Genomic DNA, 12,199 nt, shown 5'->3' on the forward strand with positions numbered 1-12,199 from the left:
TTTCCTTTACTTAATCATTAGGGTTTTTGTATTTTTCCTACCCTCTACCATTGTCGATTCTTTTTGCAGATAAATAAATTTAAGAGAGGCTACAATTATAGATCAAGAATGATGCGGATACATGTAGTGGAAAGCAGGGGTGCAGGGTTGAAGAAACTATGCAGAGAGTGGATGAGCTAAGAATGCCCATCGGATTCTGCATTCTTCGGCTCACACTAGGTTTTCTCATTCTCCTCCATAGTGGATCCCTTCTTTTTTCTGCGGATCTACCCCTCTTTCTTGGTCTGATGTTCTTCTTCGTCTCGTCTTTCTATGCTTTCTGCTTTCGGTGGCCGTCGCTGCGAGATGGGGTGTGTCTTTGTGTGAGGAGGAAGAAAAGAGAAGGCTAATGTGGTGTTAGTTGTTAGATAAGGAGGGCCACCGTTTGTTGTTTGTTTGTTTTGTAAGGTCCGAGATGGCCTAATGTATCCATAACAGGTTTTTTAGGCCATGTCTTCATTACTGGGGGCGAACTGAAAAAGCGAAGAGATCATGCACGCAAACACGCATCTCATGTTTTGTACCCTCGCGTCGGGCGGTAGCACTGTTCTAATTAAGTTCTAAGAACTCCCCATGGTGAAGTTGAAGTTGCTGCATGTAGTGCGGATTCCGAAGAGGAGCCCACTGAACGCGAAAGTCTCCTTCTCCAGATCGAAGATGAGCAGGTGGTTCTCCATCTGGAACCCGCCGAGGATGACCGCCGGTGAGTCGGCCGCCGCCGGCATCGACGGCGCTATCTGGACGAACGCGAAGCACACCGTCTGGTCGTTGACCTGCACCAGCGAGCTGCCACCGGGCAGCGTCCAGGTCTGGCCGCCGTCAAGCATCAGATCGATGTTTGCCACGCCGTAGCCCAGCCTGGTCATGGTGAGGGCGGAGGCCTGGTAGCACATGTCGAAGGGCGCCACCGGCGCGGCGCGCGCGATGCCGCTGGTGGGCGCGTCGAACGCGTCGTGGAGCGGGCGGTAGATGTCCGGGCGCAGCGCGGTGTAGGGCGTGACGGTGCTGAAGATGGCGCCGCCCGTGCCGCTCCCACCGTCGAGTTTGAAGGCGCCGGGCGGTGTGGGCACCTGCTGTTGGTTCACGGCGATGCCGGTGATGCGGAAGTAGTACGCGCCAGTGTCCGACCTGGGGTTCTTGAGGAGCGGGAGCTGGTTCTGGCGCAGGCCGTCGGCGAGCTCCACGGGTGGCGCGGCCAGGAGCTGGAACGGGCCGCCGCCGAAGACGGCCACGCCGTCGCTTCCGCCACCGGGGAGGCAGAGTGCGACCTGCTTGGCCACCTTCAGAATGGTGCCGAACTGGGTCGGCAGCGACAACGGCAGCCTGGAGAGCCCCGCGACGCCTGCCGCGCCGGCCGGGAGCGACGCCAAGAGATCCCCCGGTGCGCAGGAGCCTACCGCGCGGAAGGAGACCTCCGACAGAGGGTTCTCGCCGTCCGTGGTGTTGGCAGCGAGCGTGATCGTGGTGGCGTCATCCTGGGTGCACCGCCCGTTGACCGGGTTGTACGGGTAGGTGGTGCAGACCCCGCCATCTCTGCAGGCGTCGAATGGGCTGCACGGTAAAGTAAGCCAATGGATAACACATGTGAACCCTGACTCAACATATATATAATGGCGGGGTAGCGAGATTTGCTAGTTCTGAGCTAACTGAGAACTAAGTTTATGCTCAGTCAATTTTTAACCATTGAATTGCGTCGTGATTCATGCATATGGTGAGTTAGTTGTACTACCATAAATTGTAACTGAGATTTAATGACATTATTTGACTGAGAACGAAGATAGAGAGTTATAACAATCCTAAGCATAGATTAAAAAAGAGAGAGACCAAGATAGAGAGTTACCTCAACATACGTTGATTCCAACAATTCCCTTTGGTCGGGTGGTTCATGTAATTGACGCCCTCGCAGACGTCGGTGCCGCACGGGATGGTGCGGTGCGGGGTGGGGCAGCTGGCTAGCCAGAGTAGTGGGCCAGCGAGATCGAGGAGCAGCGGCACCCCGCCGACCTTGATGACGATGGTGTAGAGGGAGGTGGTGGCGTCCTTTCTGACGCGCGCCACGATGGGCTTGTGATCATCGGTGGCTGTCGCGCACGGGGGCGAGCACAGCAGCACCGAGATCGCGAGCAGCGCCGCGAGCGCAGCCGCCGAGCTGCGGTATAGCGACATAGCTTCTGGCGCGAGGACTAGTTGGTACTTGGTAGTAGAACTTTCTGAGCCAAAGAGTAGCTATTGGATGCATTGCTTTGATGAACGTCGATGTGCTTGTTATATAGCGGTAGAGTGCGAGTGATAACAATAATTTTGGCTCTGTATCTATTGGGGTGGAGGTCAACTTGAGCTGGATGCAGAGCTAGCTTGGGAGAGAGGACCGGGAGGTATAGCCCGCCGTACAGGAGGAACGCTGAATATGTTCCAGTTTCGACGAAACGGCGTCGAACAAGGCCGGCCATGGAGTAGCCGCGGGCGGCGGGAGGGCGGTGTCAACTTCTAATTAACACTTTGCGCGTCTTCCCGAGGCTAGCTTGGAAGAGTAGAGGGATCCAAGATAGGCCTCGAGCTTGGCAGTGCATCCGCGCGGACACCGTGATCTGATCGTGGCGAATACCGAGGATGCCAACGTGCACTTTTGTCAACGGCCCTGTGTTGAATGGATACTGTTCATGCCGTGCATTGACTGTGACCATGCCCTAGCTCGATGATCTGGTATAACTGCACGGGTGCTCGCACCGAGAGGACATGATACAGTTTAGGGATTGTTTTGATTCAAAGGATTTTTAAAAGAATTTATTTAAATATTTCTTAGAATTTTTACATATATGAAGTTTTCCTATAAAGATCATTTGATTCAAAAGGATCAAATACTCCAAAAAAAATATGAATTGCTTTCCTATACTACAATCACATAAGATTTTCTGAGGTTATAACTCTTAAAAAAAATCCTATGTGTCTATGACACCTATGGCATGTACTCACTTTTTATAGATTTTTTCTGCGTTTTTCCTGTGGTGCAACCAAACAACTTTTGCAACTAATTAGTACATTTTTATGAGAAAACCGAAACTGATCCCGGGTGCACATGCACCCGGTATGTATAAACTATATTTCAAAGATGTAAAAAAATTAGGAAAAATTTCGTATGTAGAGAGACATGTTCGATGTGTGCACGTAAAGATTCACATAAAACCGACTATTTTTATACCCTGTGTAAAAAAGACAAATAGTGCCTCGAGAGAGAGACTATTTTAGCACCATAAATTTGTTTTTTTTTTCACAGGGCACAAAACATATCGGTTTTTGCTAAAATAACTTTGTGAGCATGTAACATATCAAGGTATACACGAGGCATTTTTATTTGCACTTTTTGGAAATTTGTAAATATGTTTAATATGCATTTTAAATAAAGAGTGCATATGCACCCGGGTGCAGAAACACGCTGTCCATTTTTTATTCCTATAGAATTTCGCATACCATGACGTACTATTCCTTCGTTTTTCATATTCCTGTGCTTTTGAAATCCTTTGAATGGAATAGAACTAATAAAGCTTCCCGCGAGCGCTTTCCCCGTCCTTGAAGCTGCTCCCTCTATCACTTGCTTTCAACCTTTGGCTCAGATCCATGACATCCCGGTGGGTAACTCTCGCAAGCCTAGTAGTGGCAACGCCCTGTTACACATAGGATGTGATTGGTTGCTCGGAATATCGTTTTGTGGCTCCATGGATGCAAAAATTGGCAGTTTGATTGGCAACCGTTTTCCACGTTCTTGGCTAGCATGAACTTTAAAGTACCCTCGGACCTGCCCCGGGAGGAACGCACGAATTGTATGTGTTCACTTGTTCATGTTTGTCTTTCACTATACACCGCAGACATTCCATGCATATGTACATCATCAAATTTGAGAATAAGGTCATGGCAAAACACTTCTATTTTTGTAGTACCTTTTGTAAGTTACCCACGCTATGATATGTTCTTCCTATATTTCACTGATGATTATTTATGTATGAAAATTATTCGTGGTGCGCGCTATATATTCATATCCCCTTTTGGTAATTTCATTCTTATAATTAGTTTCAGTTTGTTCGTGGAATTGACTCCCCTTTTGGTAATTTCATTCTTATAACTAGTTTCAATTTGTTCGTAAAATGGACACATCTTTCTCGCAAACTCAAGTTGCTTTACAGCAGGAAGATGCTGAATATGGGTCGGACGGATTCTGCATTACAATATGATAACTCTAATGATGATGAGCTGCCTGTTTTTGACCCTAAAATCGTGCATAAGCAGCCAGAAAAGGAGAAGAGGTAGTGAAAGCCTAGAAGTTCAAGCAAGTTGCCAAATGAGACCAAAGTGATAACCGTTGTCAATACCCAATGTGTTCCTACCAACCAGACAAGGTTGCAAGTGAGTACAACATGTCGGTAGGCCTATCATTCGGAACGATGTAAGAATCACATGCATGTATTTGAAGTCGAAAAATAACAAAATCATGAGGGAACCACTCTTGAACAAGTTGTTCACCATATACAAGTTCGAGTTTGAAGGTGCTGAAGATAAAATAAAGAGAATTGCAGATAGAGCCATGTGCACGATGATAAAAGCATTGGGCATGTGGCATAACATGGCAAATAAAAATAAGGATAATGATTTCAATACCTTCGTACTCAGAAGATGGTGTAAAATATACGAGGAGGACTGGAAGATGTTCATTACATACAATTCCGAAGATGAATTCAAGAAATTGAGTGAGTGGGGGGAGGGGGGATACGGGAGAAGAACAAGATAAACCACATGCTCGGCAGTCGTGGTTACACCAGGAAAAAGAAAGTGTGGGAAAATGAGGACATAGCCGAGAAAAAAGTTGGAAGACAACAACCACCTTTCTCGTATATCCGTGCAGGGTATGGAAGGGACTTTGTTAGGGCCCGCGCAAAAATTAACAAGGAGACGGATGAACCGACCTTTAGAAGCCCTCATGCAGTGTGGTTGCACAATAAACTGGTTAGCTTTTAACTACGAATTCACATTACACATTTTTTATCTAGCTTATATCCCCTTGGTTAGCTTGTTACGCTGTGAACATTAAACTGTTTAAACATCTACGTATGCTATATACATGCATGTTACTATCCAGTTAAACCTGAATCGTTTTATTTGCCAAAAAAATGATCGGAGGATCCTCAAAGTTCCCATGAACTTGCCGCTACCGAGAGGTGGCATGATGATCTGGCATGGCTCTTACCGGGACAGAGGCTCGTGGCTGTGTGAGGGGCGCCAACCTTGGATTCATGGGACGGCCATTTTTTGAATCCAAGAAAGATGCCCTCCTCAGTGATAAAATCACAACATGATAGCAGTTGAATTGGATAGAATATGTGTGGGACAAAGACTTCCACCCGCACCTCATGATACCGAGATATTTCGTGGATTAACCGAGGCCACCCCTTCCCAGGCCGTTCAAAGGAGTTGCATTGCCTCCGTCTAAGGGGTTACCGAAAAGCATCCAAGTCCATTTGACGATATCCCTGTAAGCGTATGCTCAACCCCATTGTTGGAATAGTACTGATTATTCTATTATGTCTGAAATATTTGCAACATATATTACACATGAAAACGCCATGTGTTGTCTACAGGTCGAATTGCTTGATGTGAACAAGATGGTGGTTGCACAAGGATTAGTGCAACCAAAAACAACGGAGGAGAAAATACACTGTGTACATTTACAAACATGCATGGTGAGGGTTGCGGTGACTGAGGTGCCCAAGGGCCCAGACCTTATGTTACCTGAAGATAACTCACGCAGCCAACCCACAACGTGTCACACTTGGTCAGTGCATGGGTTATCTCATCAAGTGGCAGAAGTCAAACATTAAGTTGTCTGCAACATCCAGTCAATCATACAGCCGCCAGCCAGTAGAGTGACTCCAATAGGTCCATCACCTATTGGTATCTTTGCACCTCAAACTTTTGAGAATGATGACGCCAACGGTGCAGGCGGTGACATGGTTGTAGACAAAGAGATACTTGTTGGAGACACGTTGCTCCCCCTCCGCCGCACCAGCCTGCCACAAATACCAAGCCGTGTACTTCAGCAGTTCCTGAAAAGGGGTGCAACTCTTCGGTCGATGGGCCTGCAATGGCCGTCAATAATAGGACGAACCGCAACAGTCAGTCAGCTGGACATGGAGAAGCGTAAGAAGAAAAAGTCGAATCATATAACCATATAAAGTGCATCTATGACCCAGAAAGGACATCATGCAATAGGTCCATATCGGACCCGAAGTCCGGGAGATGCGTCGCAAACTTGAGAATCTAGAATTCAAGGAACACATCGCCCATTTAACATTCAATGTGCCAGAGGAATTCGCTTCCTAGGGCTTGGCGGGAAAGTCCACTATGAAGTTCATGGATATTGATAACATGTTGGACCAGAGTGTGCTTAATGCTGTGCTTGTCAAGCTTTGATCGATGTACCAAGCCAGTTGTTGTAGACGAAGGAATGTCGTATGCATAATCATTGATCCTTATCACTTCAACATGGACAACATTAGGATAGAAAAAAGCATCGATATAATGGCAGAGACCCTATACAATGCATTTCTAGTTCATAAAGACAAGAACTACCTCCTTGTGCCCTACAAGATCCACTAAGTCCTTCTCATCCTAAATGTGTACTAACTATTTCTTCTAAGCTCACGGAAATAAACCTATTTGGAGTTACAAGTACATGCATGTACTACTTTATATATGCATATGCTGATTTAAGAAAGCTCACTTGCATGTCCATCTATGAAACAAGCACACACTTGGTTTTTTTTTTTTTTTTTTTTTTTTTGCATTTTGCCTTGTGACTGTTTAGCAAAAAGGTGTGATCGACTTGGTGTGCAGTCTGGTTTCTATTCTTAATATTTTTTTGTAGTTCATGGGAAGCATTTTCTTCCATATTATGTCTTGGTATTCTGATATATCACATTGAGTATTATATATTTTAAGCTTGGGGAGGTGTCGGTACTACTACATCACGTGGTTGCTTAATTAGCTGAGCACAATCTTGTTCTACTTTGCTTGCAAAAGTACAGGCCATTGTGAAGATATGTCATATGTGGATATCAGCCACATGAATATATGGATGAGGCTATCATCCATGTGAAGATAAGCTATCGGCCACGTGAAGATAATGATCTATTTCTGTGATATTATTGTTTACAGACCTTCGAACTTGTTGATCTACAAACTCCAAAAGAGGTGATAGTTTTATGTCACAAGATGTTACTGTATTCAAATTATGTATACGTGCTAGAAACGAAATGCGTGAATATGAGTATATCTGTACTTTAGGCCAGCCTAAATTGTATTAATACAACAATAAATTATTGTGTTCATGTAAATCAACCAGCAAACCATGGTGAATTGTATTAATACAGAAATATTTTATTATTTTATACTCCCTCCGTTTCTTAGCATAGGGCGTAAATAATTTTTCAAAATTTCGCGTAGAATAAGGCGCATGATGTGCTTTACAGGTTTTCTCTCAAAACTACCCCTCTTATCTGTTTCCATTGACCTTAAAATTTGGGAGTGGAGCAGTAATTTGGGGCCCTGCCATTGGCGCTTCATGGCACGTCGTGCGGCATGATGAGTAAAAATCGGGACAGGAGCAGTTAATGGGGCGCTGTTATTGGGCATGCATGCGAGTGGATAGTTATTCGTTGCTTGCAGAGAAAATCAAGGAAATCAAGGAAACAACTCACAAAAGAGAGCTAAGACTATTTATAGTCGGAGTAATATAGGTAGTATCATTACAAATTCTAAAACATTTTGGTGACATAACATAACAATAGATAAAGAAAGAGACTGAGAGGATAACTAACTATGTTACTGCAACATCACACTTCCTAATACAAGTTGAGTCTACAACCTAATAAATATGACCTTGCATTATGTCACATATATATTACTACTCACAATAGAGGTAGTAACATAAAGTAGTAAGAGTACATGTTACTACTGTATGTTAAGAAACAAATCTCACAATTTATTAGGGGTACATTTGGAAAGACTAGCAATCGCTCAACTCTCCTTAATCAGCGTGCCAAAAGAATTACGCCCTATGCATTGAAACGGATAGAGTGTCAAGATGTTGTTGGTGATGTGTCAACTGCTCATACAAGTGCTAGTGTTTTTGAAACTTCTCCTACATATGCTACTGGAGCTCATCCTCTCTCCCAACAAGGATACCTCCGACTAGAGCGCGGCGAACCAAGGATCTCTAGGTGGTGGGATAACTACGGTGGTTAGGATGGCAAAGCGATTGCCACCCATGGTTGTGCTAGGCCTCCCGACACATATCTAGATGACGGTGGCCAAGGACGACGTTCGAACATCGAACGTCGAGGTGATGGCCTCAGGTGCATGCTATGGTGGATGAGCCACCATGGTCATGGGGGTAGTGTTGTGGTCGGCTGTGGCGATGGGGTGCAGCAGATTCGGGTATCACCACCTGGATCCATTTGGCAGTGGTCGTTGTGTCCTTTCCTTCAATGATGATATAAATAACTCTTCTACTTATGGCGTGGCCCCCTGCGTTAGTGTACCAACTTAAGGTTTAGTGGCCTTGCCGAAGTGAAAACCACACCTTGGCGATGCTGAGGATAACTGTGACCCATGTGCGCCTCTTCTTCTCCACGGAGATGATGTCATTGCCCTAACTGTGTTGCCTACTTTATAGGAAGTATGGGAAATCCTAGGTCTATCTTGACAGAGGAGGAGCAACGGCGCCATGGCATCATCCCTTCCTTGGAAGCGTTAGCGAAGCCCATAGTTACTTTCTAGTTTTTGGTCATCGTGCCCCAGGTTATGGGCTTCTAAGGCGCACGACGTTGATCACGACATGGCCCTGGCGTCCTGTGTGTCCCACCTCCAAGTCATAGTGAAGACGAGTTATTTGATTTATTATAGTAGCGTAGCAGGTGGGGTTTTTATATGAAATACTATATCCATGCCAAATAACTTGTATTTTTGAAAAAAAACGATATGATTTACCTCTCTGTTTTGTATTGTAGAAAAAATATTACAATATATTTCTTTCATTTCATGCGGAAGACAATTATTATTTTTTTCAACGCGAACCCACCAAGTGGGATCGATTCCCGTTATAGTTCTTAACAGAAAGAGCTACGCCAAACCATCCATGTGCAAGCAGAAATAAACGCCGCCTAGTGCTAGCGTCAGGTGGGAACCAAGCTCAACGGAGTTCTGGATCAAAAGAACAAAGCTAGGGGGTTTTAAGAAACTAGTAGGTATCATAACAGCTCCCATACTTAAAAAATAAAAGTATCGTCTAGCATCCATTATAGACGAGCTTGAGGCTTTTGCGGAAATTAGGCCGCTCACCGCACAAGAAATTGAGCTTAAAAGCCAATCGAATGCGGAGATAGCAAAACTTCTGCTAGAGGAAGAGCTTAAGTGGTACCAAAGATCTAAGACCCAATTTATTTTTGAAGGGGATTCGAATACAAGATACTTTCATAGCATTGCCAATGGTAGACATAGGAAGAACTTATTCGTTCTCTGATTCAGGAAGAGGGCACGATTGAAGGTCATGAGAATCTTAAATCTTATATTACTAATTATTACAAATGTTTGTTTGACGTCCCTGAGGTTTTTTATGGATGAGTTTAGAACAGTGGATATTCCTCAGGTTTCGGATGAGGAAAATAACTTACTTAGTGCACCTTATTCGGAGGAGGAAGTAAATAAGGCTATTTTCTAAATGGAGCACAACAAAGCCACTGGTCCTGATGGCTTTTCATCTGACTTCTATCAGTCTTTCTGGGAAGTTCTTAAAATGGACCTGTTGGAGTTGTTTAGTTCTCTCCATTCCGAACAGCTTGAGTTGTTCCGTCTGAATTTTGGCGATATAATTCTATTCCTAAATTAATGAGGCAGAAAGGATCCAACAATATCGACCTATATGCCTTCTTAATGTTATCTTCAAAAATTTCACTAAAGTTGCCACGATTAGATTGAACTCAATAGATGATCGTCTAGTTCGTCTTTCTCAGACTACTTTTATGCATGGACGTAAAATCCTAGATGGGGTGGTGATCCTTCATGAAACAGTCGATGAACTACATTGCAAAAATCTGAATGGGGTCATATAAAAAATTGACTTTGAGAATGCTTAATTATGATAAAGTTAAATGGTCTTTTCTTCAACAAACTCTCAAAATGAAATGTTTTTCTCATGAGTGACGTGCTTTAATTCATAACTTCGTCTCGGGAGGAAGTGTTACCACTAAAGTCAATGACGACGTTGGCAAATACTTCTAGAGCAAGAAGGGACTCAGACAGGGCGATCCATTGTCATCAATGCTATTTAATATAGTGGCTAATATGCTCGCTGGCATGATTGAACGCGCTAAGTCTGATGGCCAGATTGAAGGTATGAATCGTTGATGGTGGATTATCCATTCTTCAGTACACCGACGATATGATTATTTTTATGGAACATGATATCGAGAAAGCAATGAATCTGAAGTTGATATATACTTTCAACATTTGATCAAATTATCGGGTCTAAAATAAATTTGTATAAGAGTGAGCTTTATTGTTTTGGCGAGGCTAAAGACCAGGTTGACCTGTATGCCAACCTTTTTGGTTGCGGGCGAGGCCAGTTTCTGATTAAGTACTTGGGAATTCCGATTCATTATCGAAGACTTACAAACGCCGAATGAAAAATGGTGGAAGAGAGGTTACAAATTAGATTAATCAGCTGGAAAGGCAAGTTACTATCTCTGGGAGGAAGATAAGTTCTTATCAATTCAATGCTAAGTAATATCGTACTACATTTGATTTTTTCTTTCTTCCAAGATCAAGATTCTTCTGGCAAGGGTATAGTCAAAAAAAGAGAAGTATAGAATCATAAAATGGAGCGTGGTTTGCCTCCTGAAAGATCAAGGAGGTCTTGAATCCAAGACCTTAAGATCAAAAATAGGGCCCTACTTGGTAAATGGTTGTTTAAGCTATTAACCGAGGATGGAATCGGGCAAACCATTCTTAGGAGAAAGTACATTGATCAAAATGGATTGTCTTTATTTCCGATGAAGATTCTTCTGGCAAGGGGACTCTCATTTTTGGGCTGGTCTTATGGCAACAAAAAAATTCTTCTTCCAATATGGTTATTTTTCCATTAGGGATGGATCAAGATTAGATTCTGGGAGGATAAATGGCTAGGAAATTCCACGCTCCGAGAATAATATCCGGCATTGTACAACATAGTTCGACACAAGAGTGTTACGCTCGCAAAGGTGTTGGAAACTTCGCCACTGAATGTGTCGTTCAGAAGAAGTCTCACTGGACCTAGACAAGCATTATGGAATGACTTGTTACGGCGTCTGGATACGGACCAACTGACGCCGGGACCCATTGTATTTCGTTGGAATCTTACTGAGAAAAGCACTTTCTCGGTAGATTCCATGTATAATGCTTTAATTCAACCCGATGTTTCAGTTGATCATAATAAGAAAATTTAGAAAATAAAGATTTCAGTTAAAACTAAAGTGTTCGAATGGTATATTCGTAGAGGCCTAATTCTTACCAAAGATAACTTTGTAAAATGTAATTGGCAGGAAAGCAAAAAGTGTGTCTTCTATCATCATAATGAGACTAGTAAGCACTTATTTTTTCAATGCAAATTTGCAAGATCTATATGATCAGCCATCCAGATTGGTTCTACCTTATATCCACCACGGAGCGTTGCGAATATATTTGGCAATTGGCTTAATGGTGTAGATCCTAGGTTCAAGCTACTTATTAGGGTGGGAGCGATTGTCATTATATGATCGCTATGGCTATGTAGAAATGACAAGATTTTTAATAATAAAAATGCTTTTGTTATGCATGTCATCTACCGGTGTACAACTACGCTCCATTTGTTGTCACAACTACAGTGTGCGGAGCATCGCGACCTATTTATAGAGGTATCTACACGGTTGGAGGACCCAGCGAGATATATTTTTTTCCCAACATGGATAGCAGTTTGATTTGCGAATCGACCTTCCTTCATCTTAGACTCGTTTTGTTTTTGTAATAGCTGAGACCTACAGTTTTCATTTAGTTTTAACTCGTGGATTGTTGCGGCTGTGTGCATTCTAGTTATACGGAG

At 43.5% G+C, this 12,199-nt stretch overlaps 1 protein-coding gene across 1 annotated transcript; it reads right to left on the reverse strand.

Moving 5' to 3' along the window:
* Positions 1-599: 599 nt before the first annotated feature.
* On the reverse strand, positions 600-2,205 carry LOC124700440 (chitinase CLP-like). Its single transcript, XM_047232570.1, has 2 exons — positions 1,880-2,205; positions 600-1,572 (listed from the first exon to the last, which is right to left on the reverse strand). Exons 1-2 carry the CDS (start codon positions 2,203-2,205, stop codon positions 600-602), a joined length of 1,299 nt encoding a protein of 432 aa, XP_047088526.1.
* Positions 2,206-12,199: the final 9,994 nt, after the last annotated feature.

Source organism: Lolium rigidum, chromosome 3 (assembly GCF_022539505.1).
Source record: "Lolium rigidum isolate FL_2022 chromosome 3, APGP_CSIRO_Lrig_0.1, whole genome shotgun sequence".
Classification (NCBI taxonomy): domain Eukaryota; kingdom Viridiplantae; phylum Streptophyta; class Magnoliopsida; order Poales; family Poaceae; genus Lolium; species Lolium rigidum.

Bases quoted from the DNA above. Each gene is read 5' to 3' on its own strand.
- LOC124700440 (XM_047232570.1), bottom strand. From the start codon at position 2,205: ATGTCGCTATACCGCAGCTCGGCGGCTGCGCTCGCGGCGCTGCTCGCG. The intron at 1,573-1,879 runs GTAACTCTCTAT...CGACGCCTGCAG, and splicing joins TGGAATCAACGTATGTTGAG to AGATGGCGGGGTCTGCACCA.